The sequence below is a fragment of the Aethina tumida genome, chromosome 5 (assembly GCF_024364675.1).
Source record: "Aethina tumida isolate Nest 87 chromosome 5, icAetTumi1.1, whole genome shotgun sequence".
NCBI lineage: Eukaryota > Metazoa > Arthropoda > Insecta > Coleoptera > Nitidulidae > Aethina > Aethina tumida.
In genome coordinates, this window is record NC_065439.1 from 22400416 (window position 1) to 22428067 (window position 27652).

General features: G+C 35.3%; 3 protein-coding genes across 6 annotated transcripts in view; 1 reads left to right on the forward strand and 2 right to left on the reverse strand.

The window, feature by feature from the left end:
- The window catches only part of LOC109599121 (Ca(2+)/calmodulin-responsive adenylate cyclase-like), an 83132-nt gene extending 57937 nt beyond the window's left edge, over positions 1–25195 (forward strand). Inside the window, exons 2-25 of one of the 3 annotated variants that reach the window (XM_049968039.1) lie at positions 1034–1210; positions 1264–1717; positions 1776–1925; positions 1984–2102; positions 7341–7452; positions 9014–9300; positions 10118–10262; positions 11770–11952; positions 16901–17086; positions 17489–17767; positions 17827–18098; positions 18154–18394; positions 18829–19007; positions 19300–19502; positions 19563–19865; positions 20036–20269; positions 20613–20825; positions 20879–21071; positions 21126–22112; positions 22447–22671; positions 23320–23446; positions 23510–23527; positions 23582–23837; positions 23898–25195. In XM_049968039.1, coding sequence (XP_049823996.1) covers positions 1110–1210; positions 1264–1717; positions 1776–1925; positions 1984–2102; positions 7341–7452; positions 9014–9300; positions 10118–10262; positions 11770–11952; positions 16901–17086; positions 17489–17767; positions 17827–18098; positions 18154–18394; positions 18829–19007; positions 19300–19502; positions 19563–19865; positions 20036–20269; positions 20613–20825; positions 20879–21071; positions 21126–22112; positions 22447–22671; positions 23320–23446; positions 23510–23527; positions 23582–23837; positions 23898–24235 — 5805 coding nt within the window. In that variant the 5' untranslated portion in view covers positions 1034–1109 and the 3' untranslated portion in view covers positions 24236–25195. The remainder of the gene's footprint in view (positions 1–1033; positions 1211–1263; positions 1718–1775; positions 1926–1983; positions 2103–7340; positions 7453–9013; positions 9301–10117; positions 10263–11769; positions 11953–16900; positions 17087–17488; positions 17768–17826; positions 18099–18153; positions 18395–18828; positions 19008–19299; positions 19503–19562; positions 19866–20035; positions 20270–20612; positions 20826–20878; positions 21072–21125; positions 22113–22446; positions 22672–23319; positions 23447–23509; positions 23528–23581; positions 23838–23897) is intronic. The other 2 variants (XM_049968040.1, XM_049968041.1) reach the window with 2 other exon arrangements.
- LOC109599125 (uncharacterized) lies at positions 2181–7223 on the reverse strand. Of its 2 annotated transcripts, none has more exons than XM_049968043.1 (6): positions 7057–7223; positions 6786–7006; positions 6547–6728; positions 6113–6494; positions 5988–6063; positions 2181–5932 (listed from the first exon to the last, which is right to left on the reverse strand). In XM_049968043.1, exons 1-6 carry the CDS (start codon positions 7162–7164, stop codon positions 2240–2242), a joined length of 4662 nt encoding a protein of 1553 aa, XP_049824000.1. In that variant the 5' UTR covers positions 7165–7223; the 3' UTR covers positions 2181–2239. The 2 variants fall into 2 exon arrangements, with proteins under 2 accessions (XP_049824000.1, XP_049823999.1); XM_049968042.1 differs by having other exon boundaries at positions 6547–6734.
- Positions 25196–25320: 125 nt separating the features above from the next.
- Positions 25321–27581, reverse strand: LOC109606543 (uncharacterized). The gene is made up of 4 exons (XM_020023082.2): positions 27434–27581; positions 26922–27253; positions 26545–26741; positions 25321–26485 (listed from the first exon to the last, which is right to left on the reverse strand). Exons 1-4 carry the CDS (start codon positions 27511–27513, stop codon positions 26075–26077), a joined length of 1020 nt encoding a protein of 339 aa, XP_019878641.1. The 5' UTR covers positions 27514–27581; the 3' UTR covers positions 25321–26074.
- Between the last annotated feature and the right edge of the window lie 71 nt (positions 27582–27652).

Consider the following 27652-nt stretch of genomic DNA (forward strand, 5'->3'; position numbering starts at 1 on the left):
TCAGTGTCAATACAGTTGTTGCCCAAACCAAATACACAGCACAAAAACCCTCCGGACAATTTCGCTAGTGTCCCACAATATTTATTGCTCACCATTCGTCTACCGCCAATTTGCGCCGCCGTCTTTGATAAATGCCGTCAATTAATTGCATACGAAACTGCAAGGGACATACGAGGATCAATGACAAGAGAACTAGAGGAATTATTTATAGGCAATGGATTATTTGTAACGTAAATCAATAGTAACAATGATCGGCTTACGGAGGACTTTGGACACAAGTTAATACGATTGTACCGGTGCAGGTTGCCTTTGATGGCGCCACAAAAAAGGACACAAACGTCTACGTAAATTCGTTCTCGTGGTTTTCAATTGAGAATAATAATGGGTTGTTCGTTTTTTGTTTATTCGAATTTGGGTACTATTGTTTTGTAAATTATAAATCAAAACCAGGAGATATGAAATAATTATCTTGATTATAATACCTTGATAATCATCAATTAATTAAGTTTGATTAAGAATCGTCTAATACTCAGACATTATAATGTGCTTCAAAATGGGCTCGATTAATTCTCGAATAACATTGTGTATCGGACATTTCCATCGTACTGTGTCTCGAACAAGGATAATCTTGGAATATTAAATTAAATTTAAGTTAATCTATTATCTATCTTTATTGTAATGTTTACCTTTTCTATTAAAAATATGTATACATTAATTAATGTTTTGAATGAAAATGGAAAAAATATAAATAAAAAACTGAAATTTAAAGCCCCAATACATCGATAACAAGTTTCCCGGAAAGCTAAGTTATGTACACAAACTAACAAGGAGTAAGGAAATTCGGTCTCCGAAATCCGGCTTTTCAGTCCCCACAGAGCCCAGACTCCGGTTAAACCCGGAAAGCGGCCAGAATTTAGTTTGCGATATTACGACCACCCTCTCCAGACGGCACCACCTCCAGGCGTCCGTGTTTTACGACTCCCGCGACGGTTAATTATTAACTTCTGATCATTTCCCTTTCGAATTGTTGCAGTGATGGCGAGAAGACGCAGACAAAAATTGAGGGGGTCCTGAGCTGCGTGTGACGGGTTCGTTGCACCGCGGTCGCCATGGATCACAGCGTGAAGGCGATGACGTCGCCCCGCATCCTGGCCAGGATGCTCAATCCGCACCGCTTCGAGAACGACGAGCTGGAACAACTGTACCAGAGGTAAGTGTCGCCGTGGCATTCCCAACGTTTGCTCACGCCCTCAACTGTTCCAGATACATCTGCAAGCTGCAGCATTCGAGCGTCGCGGGCGTCGTCGCCCTCTTCGTCGTCCTCACCTGCCTGATGGCGGCGCTCGGACTGGTGCATTCGCAGATGCTGACGGCCCAGAACGTCTATCACACGGCCCACTGTTTCCTTTTCGTGCTGCTGCTCGGCTTCCTGCACACCAGGTTCATGCAGGACGCTTATCTGCTTTGGGTGTGCTACGTGGTGTTGTTCTTCTTGGCGACGTTTTGCGCCCTGGCGCTGCCTCTCTATCCCAGTGCTGCGGCTGACAAGGTGTCGGCCGAGGGCACGTGGCAAGTGGTGTTCGTCGTCTTCCTGGCGTACTCCATGATGCCCCTCAAATCCTGGGTGGCGGCCGTTTTCGGATTTCTGCTGTGCTGCGCCCATGTCGCCGTTTCCGCCGTTTTCGCCACCGATTTTCCACATCTTCGATGGGAACAGGTAGATGCTTGTTAACATGTTGCGACGGTACAAACGTTTAATGAGCTTTCTTTTACAGTTAATAGCAAATGTGTTGGTTTTCGTCTGCGTAAATGTGGTGGGCATCTTCATGCATAACTTGATGGAGCACGCGCAGAGGAAGGCATTTCTGGATACAAGAAATTGTATAGCGGCACGTTTGGAAATGGAGGATGAAAATGAAAAATTGGTAAGTTGTATGATTTGAAAGTTAATTTAAATTAAAAGTTCGATTTATTTTTTTATAGGAACGACTTCTTCTGTCCGTGTTGCCTCAACACGTTGCAATGGAAATGAAGAATGACATTATATCTCCTGTGGAGGGACAGTTTCACAAAATTTATATTCAGAAACACGAAAATGTCAGGTAAACATTTATAGGTTTAAATTATTAACAATTCAGAAGTAATATTCATATTCATTCATTCATTAATAAAACAATATGTTGAAAAAAGTATTTATTCAATTATTATAGTAAATTTTTAACAAAAAATACTTACATAATCAACATCTAAATAAAGACAAAATATTTGTAAAATTCTTACTTTCTGCATAATCTACAGGAGTTCTTTGATCATTATCCTTGAAATTAACAACTTCTGGAAACACCTTATATATTTTTTTCGCAATTTTTAGTATAAGTTTATTACTCTGTTCGTAAATATTGCTTTCAAAATTGCATACATAGTGTAAAGGATACTTTCCATGAATGTCTGGAATATTACAACAGGCTCTAAAATTTAGAAGTACATCAGCCATTGTGAGTCTACATTTTTGTAAGCAATACAACAAAGGAGTACGTCCAACTTTGTCCAAGCAATTTATATTAGCTTTATTCTTTTGTAAGATATTAAAAACCTTCATATGTTTTTTTGTCATTTTATTTCTAAAAATTGTGTTTTCTTGGCACCAGTAATGCATTACAAATTGTTCGTTTATGTCAAATGTGTTTGGATCGGCACCTCTTTTCAACAATAATTCTACAATTTGGAAATTCGATAATTTGGTGGCTAACATCAAAGGAGTTACATTTTTAGAATTACGAGTATCTACGTCATAATTATTGTCTAAAAAATATTCTAACGCATGAAAGTTTTCGTGAATACAAGCTTCATGTATAACATTTATTTTCATGAAAGAATAATTCTTTTTTACAAAATCTAAAATGGTTTTTACTTGGGAATTATTAATACTCGTAAGGATAGATATGACTAGTTCTTTAATTCTTCTTAAACTATTTTGCACAATTGATTGATGTAATAATTTTTCCGTTATATTTAACAAATTTTCGTTTACGGACTTTAACAGCAATAGTTCCGTACATTCCAAATTATACACAGGAAAATTAAAGTATATGTTGTTACAAAATTCGTTTAAAAATTTCAAATTATATGATTTAACTGCATAATCTACAGGAGTCATACCAAAAACATCTAATTCACTGAAGGTATTATATGCAGTTGGTGGATACTTTACAAAAACCTCATTATCACTAGCTGCAATTAAATGCCAAATTGTTCTTCCAAATAAATCTTTTTCAACAATATCTATGAATTCATAAAATTCATTGTAGTCTTCAATTAAAAATGCTGTGTGCAATTTACATTCCTTTGCAGCAATTAAGTTAAAATAATATTTAATTTGTTTAAATTTGGATGAAAATAATTTTTGAATTAATATTTTGTCACGTTTCTCTACAAGTATGTTTGCACATAGATATTCTGCTATGTGAATATTTCTAAATATAAACTTGTTTCTATAATTCACTGTGCCTATTGTATTAACTGAATTCAAACTCTGTAAGTGATCAATAAAGAAAGTAATGAAATTTTTATCTTCAAAAGTATATTCCGGAAAATAGAATTTTAAGGATAACAATGATAAACCATATCTATTCAGCTTGATACCACCACTCAACCTGTTTAAGTATTTGTCAATATATCTTTCGAATATGTCTATGACATTTATTTTCTCTAAATTTTTACTATAAGCCACAACTTCTGCCAATATATATATTTGAGACGGTACAAAAGGATAATGTTTAATTACTTTTGTATATTGATCAAGATCTTTTATATATTCTGATCCGTTTAAATTGAAAATAACTTCTTTGAATAATTGTATTTTCTCAGTTTCACGCAGATTTTCCATATAAAGGGGAATTATAGAAAAAAACTTAAGCTGGACTGGAAACGATTTTGAAGTCATCCAGGTTTTAAGTTTATACTCTTCAATATTTTCAATTATATACTTTTGAAGACTGTCTTCAATTTCATCTATTCCATCAATCATAATAATTAATTGATCTTTATGTGCCCTAAGAACCTTTATTAAAAACGGTTTTAATATATTATGACTGTGATTATCTAGGCAAATCATTTTATCCACTTCTATTGAAATTACATCAGTCAAAAAATTATTTGTTTCCTTTAAAACGTCTTCTTTTAGATTTAAATATATAACATATTTATTGTGGTTGTTTTTTAAATATTTTAAGAGTGTACTTTTGCCAAGTCCTTCTACACCTACTAAAAGGTTTACGGGATTTTTAAAATACTCCAATATACAGGTGTCCTTCACTACATTATCAGAATTTTTAGTTCTATACTTTCTTAATAAATTGACATCACCGAAACTGTACAACCACTGATAACACTCTTCATTGACGTATTTCAAGACATGTATATTAATGTGCATTTTATTGTGCACTTTTTCAAAATATAATCTTTGTGTTTGTAATATTGGTCCCTTAATTATTATTGGGGAAAAGTCAGCTCCATGTAAACTTAACCATAAAGATGCTGCATATTTTTGAGTAAACTTTCTTCCAATTTTTGAATGATATATAATAAATAATGTAACTTCATCCACTCTTCTATTAGAAACCACATTATTTTTTAATAAAGGTTTGTAAATATTTCTATCTTTATAACTGACAGCGGTGGGAGCTATATAACTCAAATTTTGCAAATTTAGCATTAAAGACACATATACGTCTGTCGATATATCACGTAAGTGTTCTTCAATTGATATTTTATATTGTGTTTCAAAAAACTGTTTAATGAATTTTATATTTTCGTTCAATAATTTTTCGGGCAGTGACTGAATGTTATCAAAGAAGGAAAGATCCTCGAATTCCGCTCTTAATTTAGAAATGCAATCAGTTTCATGTACTATAATTATTCTTCTTTTACTAAATGTATTATAGAGTGCACTTAATATTGTATGAATGTCTTCTTCACTATTTAATTGTATAATAATTGGAATTTCACCTTTTAACCATAAATTTACACAAAATTGTTCTTGGGAGTAATCATCACTTGTTGAATTTATTATTTTAGCTTCAACCAATTTTTCAATATCATCCTTACTTATTTTTTTACCTAGTTCATGTTCGGAAAAGTCTTTTAGTTTGTATTTCGTTTTTATTTCCTTCAGTATTGTTAACCATAATAATTCAGCTATTTTATTTTCTTTTATAACCGAACAGTTAAATGAATTAATTGTTTTAAATACAAGTGGAAAATTAGTATTTTGTATTACAGATATATCAACTTCTAAATTAAACTTAAATAATACACTTTTCAGATGTTCCATGGCTATGTACCCTTTATCAATGTCTAAACGCTTATACAAAATGTTATTGATAATATCAATTGTTTTTCGTTCGATATCTTTTTTATTTTGTAGAAATTCTCTAATCTCATTCAAATATTTATCTGTATTCAAACATACAATAAAATTATTAGGGAATGCATTAGTTTTTACACAATTAATTTTATCTTTGTAAAGCAAATCCATCACATCAAAATCAGTACATACCTCTTGCAGATAGTCTTGTTTGAAATTACAGTTTGTAATTAAAATATAGTTAATTTCATCTACTGAAAATGTCCAATCATTCAAACATATTTCCTTATCCTCACACTGACTCATAATAATTTTAAACTTCATTTCGTTTTCAGACAGTAGATTATTTTCTTCGAAACTTGGATCAGAATATAATTTAATTTGTATTAAATATAGTTTGTTACGTTTGGTGTGATCCACGGTATGAAGAACTATGTCACTATAAGATTGTAATGAGTCCACCTTATCGTGAATTTTAAAATTAACTATCCGCTTCTCCAAAAACAAATTTAAAGCAACATATTTCTTGAAGTCTTGCTTGCAGTCTTCTTGAAGAATGTTTTCGTTCTAAAATAAGAACCCATAAGACATATATTAAGTAATGGCACTAAATTAATTTTACCTTGTAAAAAAAGGAATTATTTAAAAGTATATTCGAACACGAGGGTCGTTTACTAGGATCGTGGTTCAATAGTTTCCTAAAAAATATATGATTATTATTGTTAATATCTAATGTTAATTTCTTACTTTATTAAAGTCTTTTTACAGTCATCAATCAAATCATTAGGAAAGTTAATTTCTTTCATTCTCAGTTTCATTAACGTTTTATGTCTTTCCATAGCTGTGTTCATTTTAGGGTAACACATTTCAAATAATATTATTCCCAAACTGTAAATGTCAATTTTTTCATCATACTTTGAGTGAATTTCTGGAGCACTGTATAATGGAGAACCAATGTCATTCGTATAGCTCCTTTCTGTTAATTGTTGATCAGCCCCTTCTTTACACGGACAGACTGTTGTCGTTGCTAAACCAAAGTCGCCTATTTTGGCAACATCATTCTGCAACAAGATATTTTCTGGTTTTAAGTCCCGGTGAATGATTTTTTTATCGTGAATGTATTTCAAACCTAAAAGATGGACAATTAATATAATCAGATGTTTTTTTTTATGTTGGCATACCATCGATTATATTTCTAAACAGTTTTCTGACGGTCACATCTTCTAAGTGCAAATTATTTTCGATGGCTTCTCTCAATGTACTTTGACAAAATTCCATTCTTATAAATGAAAACAAATTTTGCACACTTACTGACCTGACCGGTCTATTGGGCAACGTTGAAGGAGGCGAATATGAACAAAAGCTACATCTACAGATTAGTAGGATTATCAAATAAAATTGTTTCAAAAGGAATATTTACCCATTAGTGCTAAAACGACCTCCAGAAGCATCGCTTGATTCTGAATCACTTTCGGATTTAAAGTATTCGTGGTCGCGGTTCCATGCATCGTAATATCTGACAATGTTTGGATGATCTAAAGAAGCTAAAGTACAGAGTTCCCTACCAACGACTTCTTGTTTCTTTTGATCTATACATATACATTTAATCGCATATATTTTATTCTCTAAAATGCTTTCCACCTATTGGAAAAATTCAATTACTAACAGTATTCGTTTTCTATTAAAATTACCTTAAAAACAGAACCGAAGCCTCCTTGACCAAGTTCACCCAATATTCTGAATCGTTCAGAAAATATGGGGTAATTTTCAAGAGCACCTCTTGCTATCTTGTAATCCATGTCTTATATGCACAACAATAAATAAAGTTGTATACATATTTATTATATTTTGTGATTTATCTGATACGATATCTCGTCCATCCTTAAATATCAGTTATTTATAAATAATAAGGTACACTGGGCAAATACAATTACTTACTTGATGTTTAATTAATTGTTTTCTATTTGTGTTTCAGTATTTTGTTCGCCGATATTGTTGGATTCACCGTTTTGGCGTCCCAATGCACCGCTCAAGAGTTGGTTAGGCTGTTGAACGAACTCTTCGGGCGGTTTGATCAACTTGCTAATGTGAGTAATATGTTCATTTATTTTATTGTAAACACCATGTTCCAAACTTGTCACAGCACGTTGGCCTGTTGTAACATTCAAACAATCCGTTCTCTTCCAACACTGTGTCTATACTGAGTTAGTACTACTGATAAAGAATAAATGTTGGAGGGGAAATGCATCATATCAAGGTCATTAATTAATGATGCGAAAACACGTTCTGCAACAAATAATTCGGTTTGCTTTGTGTTATAAAATAAGATTTACTTCTTAGGAGAAATAATTTTTATTAAGATACTGTTATTTTGTAATTTGGTTTGTTACCAGATAACTCGAGCTATTCACATTAATTATGGAACTTTGATATTTACACATATATTCTTATCAACCACAATAATTGTGAATCATCGATTATATCTGGGTTAGTCTATCATATCGTTATACAAATTTTATACGGATATAAAAATCTTAAATAAATATAGAGGACCGAAATCAATAATTTCAACATTTTTTAGAGTTAAGTATGAAATAATAACAATAACAATAATGATATATTATTGAATACGGTTTAAAATCCCATTTAATCCACCAATCAATATTTAATTATGTATATTAAAGAAAGTTAAAATAATATATAATTTTTCTAAATTTAGGTATAATAGTAAGAAATAAATTGTGAATTAGTCTCTCGTCAGATTTATCTTCATGTTTGTTTGCGATATGAGTTATTCTGCGATATGAATATTTCTAAATAAAATTTGTTTCCTATATTTCACTGTGCTTATTGTATTCAATTTAAATTTCAATCAACAAAGGAAGTAATAAATTTTTATCTCCAAAAGTATATTTACTTAGTCATTTCTTATATTATTAGTAGTTTTTAGAATTTCAGGATATTTTTAAATATATATTATTTCAATTATGAACTTTGAAATTTTTATTAAATTTTACTTTTTTTCAGCATTTTAGTAAAAAATAAAAATCCAAAAAGTTACTAAAGCAAAAAAAATTAATTAGAAAGTGTTAAGAATTGCAAAAAGTCAGAATTCCCCGGTTCCTCTAATTTCTTCAAATCTTCCAATTTTAGACGTACCTCCAAATTCTCAAATTACTTTAATATCTCCGATTCCGCATCTTTCCAGCTTAGAGAAAAATTACAGTTTCCATAAATATTTTCCATCATTTCGTCGTTTGGTAATTTGGTCATAAGGTAAAACCGTCATAAGGTAAAACGGTCATAAGGTAAAAACGGTCATGAGGTAAATCGGTCATAAGGTAAAAACGGTCATAGGTAAAACGGTCATAAGGTAAAAACGGTCATAAGGTAAAAACGATCACAAGGGGCCATCAGGTAATTTAGTCATAAGGTAAAAGGTCATTAGGTACTCTTATATGTTCTAATCCCTTCAAATTGAAAACTACTTTGAATAATTGTATTTTCTTAGTTTAATGTATATTTTCCATATAAAGGTAAATTACAGAAAAAACACTCAAGCTGAACCGGAAATGATTTTGAAGACATCCAGATATTACGTTTATGCTCTTTAATATTTTCAATTATATATTTTGAAATGTCTTCCAGGACAACCATTGTCTACGCATCAAGATACTCGGCGACTGCTACTACTGCGTGTCGGGATTGCCGGAGGCCCGCGCCGACCACGCGAACTGCACAGTCGAAATGGGCCTCGACATGATCGACGCCATCGCCAGCGTCGTGGAGGCGACGGACGTGCAGTTGAATATGCGTGTCGGCATCCATTCGGGACGCGTGCTGTGCGGCGTGCTCGGCCTGCGCAAGTGGCAGTACGACGTCTGGTCCAACGATGTTACTCTGGCCAACAACATGGAAGCAGGCGGAGAACCGGGGTGAGACTCCAGATACATTTTTTATTCTTAAATATGTTTGAAAAGGGTAATAATAGTGCTACTAAAATAATTAAGGTCACTCAAGTTTGAAAATGTAACTACCAAAGTAATTAAACAAACTAGCAATAAAAATAATAATTATATTTAGAAAACCTTATCACAGGGTGGATGTCACTTGCATAACATCCGTTTTGCGGTGGAAACTAACCAACGATTAAAACACTCCAAAAAACTGTGTTATAATTATATACAGAATGAAAGTCACTTGCATAGCATCCGTTTAGCGGTGGAAATTTAATTTTCCTCCCATATTTGTTTTAGCGGAAACAAAATTAAAATTCAATTTCAGTCGGGAGTTGCCATAAAAAATGCTCGCCGAGATTCGCTTCCTACTCAACGTCTTTTGATCAATTTAAACTAAAGTACCTTCCGCAACGTTGAAGCAATATAAATCTGAAATATTGTTTCATTAAAGCCAAGTAAACCCGAAATTATTATTAAACACCAACACGTAACTTTTTATGAAAGCAATCGCCACGATAAGGCACCAGATAATAATGTTAATAACATTTTTGAATACGGACGGCACTCGATCCACTCTAGTGCTATTTTAATGAATCATAATGGCCGCAAATAAGTGGTGAACGTGGAACCGAAATTAATTCGCTTGATTCATGTTAATTGCTGCCGGTTAACGTGACCACAAATCATCCTGGACTGCCATTAAGGTCAGGCGTCGCGTAATTCATTGGTCAGGTCAAGATAAACATTGACGTGATAAAATCACTATTGTGTTCTTAATTTAAATTTTTTTCAGACGCGTTCACATCACTCAAGCAACTTTGGACTATTTGGGCGGCGAATACGAAGTAGAACCCGGCAATGGTGCCTCAAGGAACCAATACTTGAGGGACCATTGTGTGACCACGTATTTTATTGTGCCTCCGGCTAGAAGAAGAAAGGTATTTTTTATTTGCAGCACAACAACTGCAATACTGATATACTTCTTTGTCGATTTGCTGTGCAATTAGAACAGGTTCCGAAGGTCAATATCCAAATATTATGTTGATGAGAAATTGAAAATTTTGAACTGTTCTAATTGCTAAGTTTAGATACAGATTCGACTTTTCTTAGCTTTATTACTGTACACTTTTTCAAATACTCTTAATTCTGAGGTAGGATACTTCTGATTTGATTTTATATACAAGGTATTTTCTATTTTCTCTGATTTTGGTAGTGTATCTTTTAGTTTTAACATGACATATATGATAATAAATGTGTTTATTGCTTCTAATCACAGAATAAAGTTACACTATCAAAGAAATATAAATTGCTATATTAGTGTGAGACATTAAATAGTTGTTAATAGTTTGTCTTCATTTTTCCTGTTTAAAAATGAGAACAAGTTGAAAACATTGTAATAAGCTAACTATTGTGTCTCCCACCACACTGACTATCTCTTCGAGATTGTTGAGATCACTTAAATTAAATTCATTAAAGGTGTTCCAACATCTCAGACACAAAATGTCAACGATTTTCTTTATTCCACAACAGTGTTCTCAGCAATCAGCGATCTTGCCCCCTATTTCTGTCTATTTTTTGTTTGTTTCTACCCTTGTTCCATTGTTTGTACCTGTGTACGTCCCGTTCATACCGCTCCATATTGTCTCTTTTGCATGGCTGATGCTCCGTTTCACACTTTTGTTCGAACTGCGGCTTTAGCTTCAACTTTCAGTACGTTTATTGTTGCTTGTGGCGCGGGAATTTGACGAGATTATGTTACGATTGCGAATTGCAAACGGGGTCGGTGAACTCTGAGAGTTTGCGGTCGCGTCTCGTATATTATTTTGCTCAAATTAAGTTTGTTGGATGCTGAAACTAAACGTCAAACAAACTTAATCTGAACAAACAAATCAACATGTTGCAATTTGTTGCTGTGATAATAATCTTGGTCACAATTTCCCAGTTGCCTCCATCTGTCATTGTCTCTTCCTGACACACAACATTCGCTACTTCGCTGCAAAGTTAATTAGTATTTGCCTACACTTGACTTGTTTAAAAGTTTCCACAAATATTAAACGCGACCGCTGCAAACGCCTTGCAACTTCGACGACACTACGTCGAGTTCTTTGCTTATTGAGCAAACATTTCCAAGTGCATTGCAGAAGCTCTCGTTATAATGTTGAATGTGATCCTTCGTAATAGACAGCAAATATTTGTGGAAACTTCGCTAGATGCCTCCGTTTGTGTCGGATGTCCAATTATGCGAAATCGATCCGCCGACAAAAATTCCATCGCAAAAACTGCATTCATTATTCGCCACCGTTTCAAGTACATTGGACATCCAGTCAAAATTAACCTTCCATTGACTGACACACGCATCGCTCTCGCCTCCACACCACATCCGTTCTAACCCCCCGTGACTAACCTGCGGCCCTCCCCCGGCCCCCCCGAATTGATCTCTTCCAGCCTCTGTTGTTCAACACACTTCAGGTCCGTTCCGCCCTCGGCGCCGCCCAGCGACGGAAGCTCAGCTTCAAGAACGTCAGCAATGTGGTCGTGCAGCTGCTCCACTCGATCAAATACTCCATGGAGGTGCCGTTCTCCAACATGGCCCTGCAGACGGACATCAAGACGACCAACGCCAGAAAGGTGAGTCTTCCGGACGTTCGATTTGTTTGATTTACTTTGTGTTGAACACACGGATTTACCGGGGTGTCATGGAGGAATTCTGAATCCACTGTTGCCTTCTAGTGAAGTTTGTCATTTGATTTAAAATGGTGTATTGATGTAACTTAATGAGAAGCTTTAAAATGTTCTAGATCCTTGGAGGTATAACAGAAATTGCTGATAATTATACATATTTTAAAGTATTTAATATGAATTATTTAAAAAATGGCATTATTTTACAACAAATATTGAGTTTTAATAATCAATGTAAATTAAACAAAATGACAACAGAACTTTGCAACCCCAAATTTATAAGTATAATTAGATCGAGCATTGTCGTCTACTTAAACAAAGTCTGGTTAAAATTCCTGAGTTTAAATTTTAAATAAATATAATCTAGAAAGTTCAAATTATCCACTTGAAAAGACGTAGACTAAGTTTACATTAAATTTTAATCTTTACTCTGAATGCACTCAAGTATTTTAACACAAAGTTGTAATAAATGATGAGAATCTTGTGCAAATTGTACTCCAAAATATGGCCTGGTTCTCAGAGGAAATCTATAAAGCAGCTGCTGCAGTCTGAACAACAAGTCTCTTGAATTTAAATGAATTTACCATACCTTAAAATACATTCATTTCCTAGACATTTAAAATACGAGTGAAACAACCTTATTTCATGTTACATTGGAAAATAGTAAGTAAAGTTTTAACGATTCAGGAAACCTCCATGATTTCCAAACGGATTCGCACCAATTAAAAATATCCACGCACTTCTGCACACATTGCATTTCTCTCGCGAGTTCCATTATTATTTTATTGTTGATTGCACCGAAACGTCGGGATTTTTCACAGAAAAACCGTCGCCGGAGCAGTATTTCAGTCCTTTTAGTGGCTGAAAATTAATTAGGAACGCCGCCGGTTGATTGTTGGGCTAAAATCCCAATAAGTTCATTAGTGCCAAACACTGAAATATGCAATCAGTTTTTGCGGTTTGCGAGTTTACAAGTTCTTCTATGGAAACGATTTAAATTGCACAGTTTGTTTATTTTTATATTCTTAACATGTAATGGACAACTTAACATTTCTTAACGTTGGTAATCTAAAAAATTACGTCCGTTAAAATGTTACGAGTTTTGTTACATAAAGTTACACTCCCACACGAATACAATAACCGAGTTAAAACGGCTAAATATGACGTTAAGTTTGTCATACTCATTATCCTATATTTTTATGTGTTAAAAATGTGCTCATAAATTTAAAAAGTCATTGAAACATTTTGTTTTTAAATGGCTTTTATGATGATCACTGGGAAAAAGAAACCACCACATATAAAACCCAATTACTTCCCCTAATCCATTAAAAGTTTCCAAACAATTTAAGCAAATTACCAAAACTTGACATTTGAGCGCATTTTTACACGACCTGACGATTTTCAGATTAAAAGCATTCATTCCTCTTAACAATTCCCAGTTTACATATTTTTTGTTTAATGATAATGACACTCTTGTGGTCTAACTTATCTGAGCAATTTCCTCTTTGTACTGGGAAATGTCTGTGTTTGAGATGCGTTCATCCGGGAAAGATTAAAATCAAAGATAAACGGGGAGATGTTGTTTAGATAAGTTTGATACCAATAAGATATTGATTGCCGAGCATGCCTTTCTAACATCCCTTTAATGTAGTGGAATTTATGCTACTACGTAATATATAATATTTACATATTGTTGTGTGTGTGTTTGTAAATATTTTAATATAGTTGGTTGCTTATTAAGCTTCGTTTATGAACACACACACGAAGCAAATTAATATTTCTATGGTATGCCTAAATGTTGTCGAAACTGCATGATGGTGTTGTTTGCATTTTAGGATGCGGTAAGTGTTGTATCTCTTCTCAGTACACTTAACATAGAAACGTAACATAAGTGAGTAGTCAAGAAATTTTCTATACCAGGGGTAAGTGACCGTACTTATCACCTATCCCCATTTGGCATTTTGAGTTTTGTCCTTTTTCTTGTATTTTTCATATTTGCATTTTATTTTTCATCTTGTTGTGCATAATGTAGAGGCAAATATCAAAAATGCAACTAGTAAATGTTTATATAATAGTTCAATTTTTAGTAGACAAGTAGTAAAATGTTCAGGAATGCATTTTGGGAAATGGTTTAGTTATTTTTCTTTTTATTTACTAAAGTATCCACAATTTCTCTCAACCTCAAAAATTAATCGAAACCATCCTAACAATAAGAAATTGTGAATATTTGCACTAAATTCAGTGAAAACTGTCACATCCACTCAATGATTACTTAAAATTAGTCCACACACATGTGTCGAATTAGTGTTGGAGTGACCTGTGTCGCTTATAGGTGCTAGATCTACAGCGTGCACTCCATGCAGATCCGTCGTCGTGTGAAGCTCAAACGAGCAGCAAAGTGAGTTGCAACGCTTCATTCTCAGCTTCCAAAAAATTTATATATATACATACTTTATGAGCACACTCACATAGCACACCGTGTGGTACACTACACCAAATCACAGGCTCTCATCAAACATTATCTTCAAATCATTTGTGACAATAATATTTGTTATTAATTTTCACGATTATTTATTAGTGACCCGTTATACTTCGACGCAAATGATCTGAAGTGTTTCCTAAGTGCACCGAAATTTAGATTCTTAATTTCTTGAAACAGTTTTACATTCAGTTTTATGTATTATGTGTTAGTGTTATGTGTAATATAATATTTATTCACTGTTAAATGCTAATAAAGTTGTTATTTAACAGTGTGTGGCAAGGAAAAAATACAATTTTTAAAGAAATTTTTAAGCAGTTTAATGTTAAGTGGTATTTTTTTCTTATTAAATGTTGTTAACTTAGAGACGAAACGTTAAGCATTTCATAATATATGTAGATTATTGACGAACTTACTTTTAAAAATATTAACAAAAAAGTTTTATTTGCCTAAAATTTAAACAATCAATAGTCAAGTAAGTCTTTAAGTGTCGTCAATGATTCACAAGCATTTGCCAGTAGGTACACAGACACATAGATACAGTGTTAGGTACGTTGTCAGTGTCTAACGTAGGTGTAGTTTTTGTCTAGCGGTTTTTCTAATGTGGCTTATAGGTGCTAGAACTACAACGGGTACTCCACGCTGAAATCACACGCCCTCAAGAAATTACTAGTCTCCCCCCTGAACAATCCGTCAACCATGTGAGTCGCATCTCACCGAATTTGCAAATTTTTTGGATTTGGTTTTTATTTTATTTTATTATTTTGATTTTTCTTAATATAATTTTTATTGATGATCGCTTGTTTACATATTTCACGTCGACTTGCTGTCGTTTGTTTGTTTTTCAGTGAAATCTATACTGTCCGTGATTTTTGAATGTATCAGAACTGGGATGGTTGAAATAAGTATAATATTTTAATTTAATATAAAGTAAATCTGCCTTAAAATTAATTATTAGTTAATGTATGAGTAAAATCAAATCCAATCGTAATATTATATGTAGATCCACAGCCCACAACTAATCACTGAAATTTCAAACATAAATTACGTGCAATCCTTCAAAGTTTGTGGCTAAATTTGAAATACCCACGCCACAGCAACATAATACTTGGCAAATCCCCGTTAAAGTCGTTCCAAAAGTTTACCGTAACTGAAATGCCGAATCGCCGTCAAATTACATTTTAGTTCCTATCCAATTCAATTCATACAAAACAGTTCACAAAGCTCATTTTTGCCAAACAAGCTGGATTTAACGTGATTTACCGATATTGCGATTGAACGTTTGATTTCCACGAACGAAAAATTCTGATACGTCCGGAGTCACACGCCTAACATCTGGATCTTTTATCTGTTCTCTTTAATCTGGCTTACAAATTCTTTAACAAGCATCCATATTTCACGGTTGCGGCAGCGTGGGCGGTCCCACACTCTCGAAAAGTCTTTCATGCAACATAAATCCCATCTATTAATTCAACATCTTTCGTTTATCTGTCGTGCGTTCCGCCGAGCCCTCATCTCGAAATAACTCATTTACTTTCGACTACTCTCGAGTAGTCTCTTTGCCTGTGCTTCGTGCGGGGTTTTCTCGCTACATAATCGCCTTATCTGTCAGTGTTGTCGTTTTCCGCTGTCCCCCCAATGTTTTCTTAGCTTCTAGGTGCGTTTGTTGTCAGACGAACTGTTCTATTTGAGTTAATAAATGGTTTTACTGTGGGAAGGGGGTTTTGTAAGCCAGATGACGTGGTAAAATTGGACTCACGTGTACACAGAAATGCGTTAAATGAATTATTAATCTGTGTGCACGGCGGGCTTGTAGTTTTTGTTTTCCATTTCCTATTTTCCTCTTATCCTTTACACACTGTTACAAAATATTGCACAAGTATTTGAGTCCTTCGCTTCATTATGGTTGCTAGATGTGCTTGGACTAGTACTGCTTTTAACATTGTAAATTATTTAGTTGGTAGGTGTAATTAATATAAATAAAAGTTTAGGGTTTGGTATTTAATACTTAGCTAAATTGTTTTCATGAAGGTGATGTTTTAATACCAGAACTAACCACTTAAATTAACAGCACTAACTGAGTAACTTATAAATAAAGATCATGAAAAATATGCTTTCATTTATAATTATCAGATATTTAATATTTTATGCAGTGTATTCTAGGTATCTATTATAGAAGTGTGGAATGTTAAAGAATATTGTAAATTAGTATTACATCATCTTTGAAGACTTGAACATTATAATTAAACATATATATTTTCATAATTTACTTTGTAGATATATCATTGTTTAGTAATTTCCTAGAATACACGGTTAATTGAATAAATAAAAATCAAATAAGCCAATTAAACAGTCGCGTTTGAACCCGTTTGAATTGCAAATTGTCCATACTAATTTCGATTATGCGTGACATTTTAGAATAAAGTGACCGAGAAGTTCAAGCGTCCGTTCAAGAAGCGCCATTCGAGCGTCTACCATCAGCCGTCCAACAGGGTGAACAAGTACCTGGCTCAAGCGATCGAAGCGAGAAGCGTGGACAGGGAGAAATCCACGCACGTCAACCTGTTCACGTTGTGTTTCAAGGACAGCAGCAAGGAGAATCAGGTGAGCGGAAGGTCCCTGGGATTTCCTGGGTCACTGAATTTATGTTGGGACTGACATAACGGGTCAGCTGATATGTGAAATGACTTTGTGGCTGGAAGTAGTTTTTTAAATCACCTCTCAGGTTTAATATCAAGGAACTCATTAACTTTAACTTTTCAGAAAACTACCAGTCTAAATAATGATGTCATACACTATATTAATATTGCTCCAGTTTATTTTATGGCGGATGCGCCAGTTTAATATTGCATGAATGACAAATAATTGATTTCATTTTTTGCTGTGTTTTATTTATTTTCACTATACTTATAAATTAAATTATTACCTTGTGAAATTAAACTGTGCTCTGTAATTAAATGCGATATAAAGTTTCATCTATTATTTACTTCTGTATTCATTTTCTAGTACCATGACGACTTAGACGTGGGATATAGTTCGGCTTTGGCTTGCGCCTTAATTCTTCTGGTGCTGCTGGGCAGTCTCCAGGCAGCCGTACTACCCCGCACCCTCATTCTTCTACTCCTCTTCCTTACCGCCTTCATTTGGATCTCAGTTGTATTAATGCTTCTACTTGCCGTACGTTTGCGATGGATCATCTGGGATATTTCCCACAGTTTTGTGTTACGACTTGCAATCACCGTATTTACCATCGTGCTTATTTATACTGTTGCTCAAGTAAATGTGGTAAGTACTGGAACCTGGACATATAAATCGATAAAGTAACTTGGAGTGACTCTTTTTAGTTTACTTGTAAATCGGATGTTCCTTGCACGAGTCACACAACAGCAAATGTAACGCTGGATATTGGGAACGTGTTGGAGAGAGATCACAGGGCGTGCCCTTTGCCCCAATATATAGTACTATCCTGCGCACTAGGATATCTTGCAGTTGCAATCTTCTTGAGGTTGCCAATCCTACTTAAAGCCTCCTTATTAGCGATCATGTCGACCGTTTATATACTATTTATTGAATTATCTCACATCGATTTGTTCTTGTGCTATGATATTAGAGTCAGGTATGATTCAACTCTTCTGTTATTTTTCAAGCATTAATATCTCTAATCTTTTTAGTTCCGTGATACCCAACCACATAGTAAGTGTGGTGCAAGTGCTGATGTTCGTACTTGCAGTACTACTCCACGGCAGGCAAGTGGAGTGGACCGCCCGATTAGATTTCCTGTGGCAGATACAGGCAAACGAGGAAAAACGAGAAATGGACGCTCTTCAGCACTCTAACAAGAGGATACTCTTTAATCTTTTACCGGCCCACGTGGCCACACATTTTCTGGATAACCAATTCCGAAACAATATGGTAACGATTGCGGTCAATATTTTAAGTACTTTTGAGTGTGCGGGCAACATTTATTGAGTTTATTTATCTTGTGCGTTTTTTCAGTTACATTTTTGCTGATTTTCATGGGTATACAATGGGTAATTCATTAACAGTTTTTATTACCTAAGAATTGCTTGAAAATTTAACAACACAACATCCACTTACATTTATTTCTCACTACATATACTTTTTTGATATATTTAAACACTTACACAACAAAAACAAATCATCCACTTTGTTACCTTTTCAGCAATCTTTTTAATATCCAATTAACATAATCCAAAGTGCCATTGTATACCCGGAATATTTTTTATGGTTACTCTTCTCGTGCCAATTATAATTTTTATGACTTTCTATGTTAGATGTTGGCTGCACCCGGTTGTAAAAATAAATTGAGCCACATTTTCTTACAGAATACTCTATCACAGGAACTATACCATCAGAGTTATTCACGGGTTGGTGTTGTGTTCGCATCAATTACGAATTACCATGAATTTTACACAGAACTCGACGGTAATAATCAAGGTGTCGAATGTTTAAGACTTCTGAACGAAATCATTGCCGATTTTGACGACTTGCTGAGCGAAGAAAGGTACGTCCCTTATTAAAATTATTTATGTTGTTTTGTGTAGCATCTGTGACATATTCACCTTTAATGTAGGCTGGGTCATTTTACATGAATGTCAAATAGAATCCTATATCAATATTTACTGTGTAATGTGCCTTTAAATAGAACACGTGTTAAAATATGATGTGGGTGTTCAATTACTTTACTGAGGCAGAGTTTACATAATAACCAATTTAGTAGTGGCTTTCGACCTTACGTTCAGATGTGATTTGATTAAAATAGATCAACACATATTGTTTATTTACGAATTTTTTAGATTCAAAGCTATTGACAAAATAAAAACAGTGGGATCCACATACATGGCGGCTGTGGGACTAATGCCTGATTTAAGAATACTCAACGACGATGACACTACTGCTGGAATACATTTGAGTACACTGGTCGAATTTGTATTTGCAATGCGAGATCGTCTCCTCAACATCAATGAGAACTCTTACAATAATTTTATGCTACGAGTTGGTGAGTTTCACTATAACAACAGAAATAAATCATAATAACTACTACAATGAAATGTTTCAGGTATAAACATAGGTCCAGTGGTGGCTGGCGTGATCGGTGCCAGGAAGCCCCAGTACGACATCTGGGGTAACACCGTGAATGTAGCGAGTCGCATGGACTCAACTGGTTTGCCCAATCACACTCAAGTAACCGAAGAAGTTTACCAAGTCCTGCGCACGTATCCATACGAATTCCAATGTCGTGGCAAGGTGAAAGTTAAGGGCAAAGGCGACATGACCACATACTTTTTAATAGACAGAAAACAACCGGGGACATTAAGGGTGGAGGAATTAAATAGCATGCGATCGAACGCGAACACAAGCAGTAAGATTTCCACAAATAATTAAATGTAGTTGCACAAAACAGTATCTATGCAAATTTCTCTATGCAACCGTCCTCCCAACCGACACTCGGTGCATGAATCAGAACCTTTTGAAAATTGCCATCCTCGCCAATATTCCAGTACTAGGCGATGTCGTTTTTCTGTTTTCTAGATGTAAATAATATGTACGGGGGCGTGGCTACGCCGCTCGCACTCTTGCACCACGGCGACGTCACCAACAGACCGACCAAGCACACGATGCCGAGCAGGTCGAACTCGAGGGATGAAAGCTATGGTGGCGCCCGCAACCCGCTCAGATTGCCGCCACTCAGGGAGACCGGTCCGAGAGACCACATCAACAATGGCTGTGAGAACGAACCGCTGTTACCAAATGTTACCGGAAAAGGTAAGGCTACACTTGAATTATACTTTCAATTAGAAGAACACTATTTAAAATAATTTGACGAAAATAATCCACTTGCGATTGTACAAATGAGTTTAATAAATTATTTTTGACCATTGGTAATCCGAAAGTTAAGCCGCAACTGAAAAAACTTGCTTCTCTTTAATCGAGGTAAGTCTCAACCATGAAAATCATGAGGATTGTGTAGTAGACCCCGCATTGGATTTGAGGACCCGGTCATTCCATTTATTTTCTATCCATGTAGTACTTTTGAAATCATCATTCAGAGGATACCCCGAATCTTTGTTATTGAAACATATTGGTGTACTTAATAAAATTGTTTTAGGTGTGAGAAACGGTAAAAAATCATGCCAAGAAGAGAATCTACCTCCGCCGCCGTTACCTCCCCATAAAAGCAACTATCCCCAAGCACAGTGGCAGCCACCTGACATGAAATACAACCCTCCATGGCCTAGGGGTCCCAGTCCTTACACATCCATAAACGCCAACCCTATGGATAATATGAAACCTTACTTGAAACCTTTGCCCAAACCACCAGGTAAATTATAATTTACAGTAGTGGTTATTATAAACTTAAAATCTATTATTTAGGTAAAGAATCTCCAAACAGACATCACAGGAAGCACATCCAAAATGCCACGGGTCCCGTTCCCCCACCACATCAACAAACTTTCGTGCAAATGGTACACCAAAGAACACCAGAGCCTGAAATTTTGAAGAATAAAATACAGACTCGACATAATCCTCTAGCTAATAGACACAGTCCGTTACACACACGTCACAGGTAAGTTAACGTTCAACATTTACCTTACAATACTACATGCTTCTACAATTGCAGTCCGCATCACAACAGACATAGTCCTCTACAACGTCATTATTCAGATGAGAGTTTGGGTGGTTTCTACAACAGTGGAGCCCCACAACGCATTCACTCATCAGCCGACGAGATAAGCTCACTAAACCACTCTCCAAGTATCAGCAGTTCAGATGAAAGCTACAGCCGTACGACCGACGCTGATGCTTCACCTTGTGTTTCACCACCCCTACCTGCTGACGCGCAACAATTCCTCTTCCCCTCTGACATTCAGGTTAATCCTTTGTCGTCACCCGAAATCTCTCCCAGAGCATCTTTGGATTACATACCTCCGAACTGTTCCTTGAGGAACAATTCCAGCGATCGGGGCGGTGGAAAAAGAAACAACTTACCTCCGAGTGCAGTGCTGGCTCTGGCAAATACGTGTAATACGGTGGACTCGTCAATTATTACTAGCCCACCTGTATTGGACGGAGACGAAAGTTACAGAGGTGAAAGCTGCGCTAGCTTCGAGTTTGTCAGTAAACCAAAACAAAAGCCATCATCACTATTACGCGCAACCAGCGCCAATGGGCAAGTACCCAAATCAACAAAGCAAAAAAGTTTGGACAAACATTTGCGCAACGATAGTGACTCGATACTGGAGTGTAACAAACTCACTTCGAATTGCAAGCGTTCTCCTAGTTTCAAGGAAGCTGAAGAGATACGTGAACTGCTTAAGGAGGATGACACCAAGACCTCGATTTGTAGTGATAAAAGTTTGAAGAAAGATGGATCCTGTCAAACAGACAAAAAAGACTTAAGGCGACTAAAAATGTCTCCTAGTGGATTCAGGGATAAGGTATCACCAAATGCAAAGGTCAATAATACGGACAGTTGCGATAACACGATAGGGCCATTCGAGAGGGAGATTCAGAAGCTATTGGATGAACAGAATTTGCTCCAAAACATACCGCCCAAGTACGAGCTCAATCAGCAGAATAAGGATCTGGCTTTGGAGCCACTTGTCAGGTATTAAATAATGTATTAATCATATAATGCTGTTTGCGGAGAAATGATACTTTTAATAATTAAACAATAAAATAACTCGTGGTAAGTTATTATTATCTTTATGTGCAGGTTTTTCCTGTTTATTGGGTCTCTGATACTCAGTTTTTAAACGTGTTTTCCATAGGACGGTTGTTGCATCGGTAATTTCTTCAATTTATTTTATTAATAAAAAAGTCACATAAATATTACCAATGCACCGGTTGTCATTAATCTATAAAATAGTTCACCGCGTTTCCAAAAAAAAGAACAACACACACAAACTAGTCAGTGAGTGAGCGGGATTACCATCTTGCAGTGATCGTAGGTACGCGCCGAATAACAATAATCACCAGGTGGGACTGGCGGCGATTCAGGCGCTGGCGCTCGGCCTCCGGGTCAACCCAACTGGCAGCGTGACCCTCCAGTGCATGTCGCCGACGAGAGCAAGCAGCAAAGAGGGATCGCTAAAGAGGGGCGCGGCCTCGCCCCCAGGTCCGCCGCCCGACACTCTTAAACAGCCTAAAGTGTCGCCCCTAGACAGGTACTTTTTGCAGAGAACTGGTGGCATACAACGCTTTGTTTCGGACGCACACTAACAACATGGGGTTGAAGGCACGGTTTCTTGCTTCTCGGGGTGCGGGTGACCACATGGAAACAAAATCATGTCATTGTAGCTAACATCTGTGTTTTAGTGAACGTTTGTATTGTGTGTCTAGATAGAAAAATGTTTTAATTTTAAAATTTTAAATAACATAAACTATTTTAATTTTTATTTATTAACAAAGCTAAACAAATTATAAAAAATAAATAAATACACAGATAGGAACTAATAGTAAGTATCAAAATTAGTTTAAACAACTCGTGAGAAATATTCGTCTCAATTAGAACAAAGTGTGTATGTCACAACGAATATAGACTTTAGCTTACTGACCGCTTATACTAACACACTGATCCATGCTGCTTGCTCAGCACTGTTCATGCTTGCGAAACAATCACCCATTTGATTTGAATGTCTTATAGTAGAGTACATTCTGCAGCATTCACTGACCGACTTAACGATAAACCAAACACTTAAGGCACGTCGGAATGTACTAAAAATAGCTATGCGATGTTACTAAACAACGGTTCCATGTGTAGGGGCAAAATGTTTTTCGGGGCTTCTTCTAACTTGCATCATTTTGTTCATTAGGACGGTAAAATCGACGGAAGAGCAGGACGTAGACTGTGATATGCCTGAAGTTCAAAGACAAGATGATGACACGGATTTGGAGAGTTTCGAGAGGGAGGAGCAAAGGATGATGGAAGAAGCGGCTCAGGTATAATTCAGTTAAATAATTACGTGCTATTCAATTTATAATTTTACGTCTGATTACAAGCAGCCAGTAGACAAGGAATTGGTAAATTTGGTTGGTTTGTTATATTGTTTTATGAGTATATCGCAATGTTTCTAGGAGGAAGAGGTTAAAAGACTGCTAGAAGAGAAGGTCCAGGAGAAATTGAAGAACTTAGAAAACGCGATAATGGAGAACCAGATGCACGGCACTGGTGCTGGAGCCGAGGGTAGTGTATCTGAGTGGTCAGAGGATGAGGATGGTGGTGCTTCAGAACCGTTACTCAACGATCGGGAATCCACGGGATATACGACGGACGATCCCGCCCTGGAGAATATATCCATGATCAACGAGACGGGACTAACCGATGCTGAAGGTAAATTAAGATCGATATGACTGCAGTTTTGTACTAATAATATTGTGTCTGGGGTTTAAGGAGCATTAAGTGACGTGAATTCGGCGTACAACGATCACAACCACGACGGAGACATGGACGACAACACGAGCATGTCTTCACGCGCCTCCTCTCGCATATTCGATTCGGACGCTATGATGTCCTTAGACTCGTTGAGTGCGCTCTACGACTCGGAATACGACAACTGTTATCGGACGGACGACGACCTGAACGCTGTGCCAGACCTGGACCGGCTCAACTATTTTTCAGTGCCTGCCGCCAACGATGTGCACCTGGCGAACATACGCTCAATGAGCGAGAGCATCACGCGAAACTTTGGGCAGCCTCGCAGCGAAACTGATCCCGATAGTGACGTGTAATGGGTGCGGTCATTGGCGGTGTTGTTTGAATTGGATTTGCAATCCCCCTCCACTAGTTTGCATAAAAAGTATATAAGTAAAAATTATGTGGGATCGTGATTACTCCAGTTGTGTGAAACGAAGAGATTTTTTAAGAGGATATTTCAATATTTTTGTTCAAGATCGGGCATCTACAGTTGAATTGCAAATTTATATCCGTGCATGGATCAATTGTGTAACATACATTCACCATTCAAATTTTGCTTAGCCGTATTTTACATTGGAGACTAACAAGTACCTATATTCGAAAATTACCCTAAAATTTATTATTTTTATGGATGATTATGATACACCTTATAGATGTTAAGCGCGAATGCTTGTAAGCATTTAAGGACTGACCATTTTGTGATTTTAGTACATAATGAGCTCTCTATCAATTAATATCATCCATAATTTGTTATTGGTAAATACCAAAGAATGTCCTTTAAATTTAATAAGAGTTCGATTTTAATATTCAAAAACTTTTAAATGGTACTCACGTAACTAGTGTTTAGTTTGTTCAGAGTCTAATTTTATGTGTTAATTAATACTTTATTTAATGTTACCATTACTTGATGCAATATAGTTTTCCTATTTACAAGTTCTATTTAAGTAAAGTGTATATTTTTTGTACTTAAAACGTTTTATTTTTCAAAGTAGTTTTATAACTTAACTCAAAATATATTTTTATGTAAATTGACTTTCTTTAAATGTATGTGAAAACTGGGCCAAACAAGTATGCCATTATTAAAATGTTGCTTGGGCAAAGTACATGTTTTGGTCCAATATATTTTCCTCTTGTAATATAGATAGTTAAATATATATTTGTTTTCTGTGATCACCATTTTTATATGTAGCACTTTCAATATATTGGTGGTATGTATATACATTTGAAAAAATATCTCCTCAATGAGTATAAATAAATCCGATCTTGATATTAAACATTATAATTGTTTTTCTCTTATAATTTTTGTTGTTGTAATTCTATTTTCTACATTTTTCTGTAAAATCAATATAGTGTATGTTATGATGTTTTTAATAATTTATTAAAAATGCTTATGAAGTAATTAAATACATAATCAAAACAATTTATTCATTAAATGTGGTTTTATTTCTCTTATAAACCTTAAACCTATCATAAAGTCGGTTTTCTAGGTGCAGTTTAACACAAGTCTTGGGCACAATAATATAAACTACTGTAACATAACTTTCAGTAGTGATGAGTGACTTCAAGATGTTTGAATGGCAAATTAAGTCATTTCTATCATGACTGGTGACTCGACTCTGACGATAGTCGACTAAAACTTCTTGAATTCATCCATCACTGTATTTTAAGTATTATAATTGACAGTGTTTTAACAATTAAATATTAATTAATAACTTAATTATTGCTAAATTATTATTAACAAAATGAATACAATATCAGATACTACAAATAAGTGAGTCATATTCAAATGATAAGGCACATTGGTGAAAACCAAGTAAAAACATTAACAATATCTTAATAATAAACAGATTAAAAATATTATACTTGTATTACAACAAAATTGTTGACTTTAAATAGGTGATTAATTATGCGTATACTTTTACTTGTCTCAAATATGAGAAAATTTCGTAAATTTTACGAAAGGAGCACCAAAATTTATTGCTTAAGATTTTCTGTTAACACTATCTTATAAACAACATGAATTTTAATTATCAAACAACAAAAAAATACAGAACAAATCCAGATAATTTCAGTTATAGGTAAAAATTTAAATAAATATAATATCAAAACAAATAACACATATTTAAAACAGATAATCTCATAATCTCAAAGCATTAATTATGAATGCTAAACTGATGCAACAACCTCTCAAAACTTTCAGCACCAAACATTTGCTGCCACATGTAACTGGTCAAATACTGTTGTATATGCATGTGATTGTAGAACTGCGCCTGCTCACAAACATCCAAAGCCTTCCTCCATATGACGTCCAAGTTATCCTCACAACAGACCCTATTCGTGTTGTGCCGCCTTAGAGTCTCGACGCTGATGATTGTAGGAAACATATCTTTCAACGGAAGCAAATCGTTGTATGAACATGCGTTGTTTTCCATGGGTGCTATCAGTATCGATCCTGGTCGTACAACTTCTCTTATGGCTTGAAGAATTTTCACTTTGTTGGTTTGAACAACTTGAGAGCATCTGGTTCTGTCCAATGACTGGAACCAGAATTTCTGGGGTATTGTCTGAGGGAACATGCAATGTGTTAATAACATGTGGGAGTGGACATTAATTTTAATAGTACCTTGACTTCGCAAAGGCATAAAATTGGGCGGTGACCCCGGTTTTGACTGTAGTTTCCGCATCCCGCTGGATAAGTGTCTATGAGGACGATTTTATTTGGGCCACCTATTTGGAAATCCCCAATATTCTGTTTGATGTAATCTTCGGCTACTCTCGCGGCGATGTTATAAAGTGTGCATATAACGCTCTTCTTAATATCTATGTTTTACAACACATTAATTAGTGAACATTTTTTTATATAACTCAAAATAAATAAACTAATACTAGACACAACATGAACTAATATATATTTTACCTGAATTATCCTTTGAAAACTACTGAATGCACACAATTTAAATACAAATTAGTATATTTCTAAAATACAATCAACAAACTTACCTAATATTGCAGCTAAACTTTCGTAGTCATAAGACTTGCACCAGCCCAGCAAGACTCTAATAACATTATTAAAATTGCATTTAACATCAGAAAAGACTGATCCTTCTCTGATGCTCTTCTTTTCTGAACAATTATTGCACTTCCACTGGTATAAATCATGGGCCCGATAGTTCACCCAACTCATGGCCTTGTTGCAGTCCTGGTTGAAAGCTGCATTTTTGCAAACCTGATTGTTGGGTATCATCCCAAAGCATTTAAGCCAAAATATAAATTCGGATTCGTGTCCAGGCGCGAGCATTGGACGTATGACTTGTTGAAAGTACACAGAATCACTGAAAGAGTCAAAACGTGAGAACAGGATGCAGCAGAAATCGTTTCAAGGGTGGGAATTATGTGGGTCGATTAATTGCGATAATACGAGCCCACATGGGGGTAAAGATATGCATAATTATACGGGTAAGGGGATGATGTGCAACAGATAAATGCAACAAGTGAATAGAGTTTTTACTTACTTTTCGAACGAGGTGAGCTCAGATTTTTGCAAGTTGTTGTTTATGTCACGGCAATCTGAGCCACACTCACCCATACACATTTTTAAAATGCTACAATTTGTTTTTTATATTATTTTTAATGTTTGTAAATAAGTTAATTCATTTCTGGTTTGTCTATTGTTAAATCAATAATACGCGCATGTGTGTTGAAGACATTATATTTTATGCAACCCCGATCAC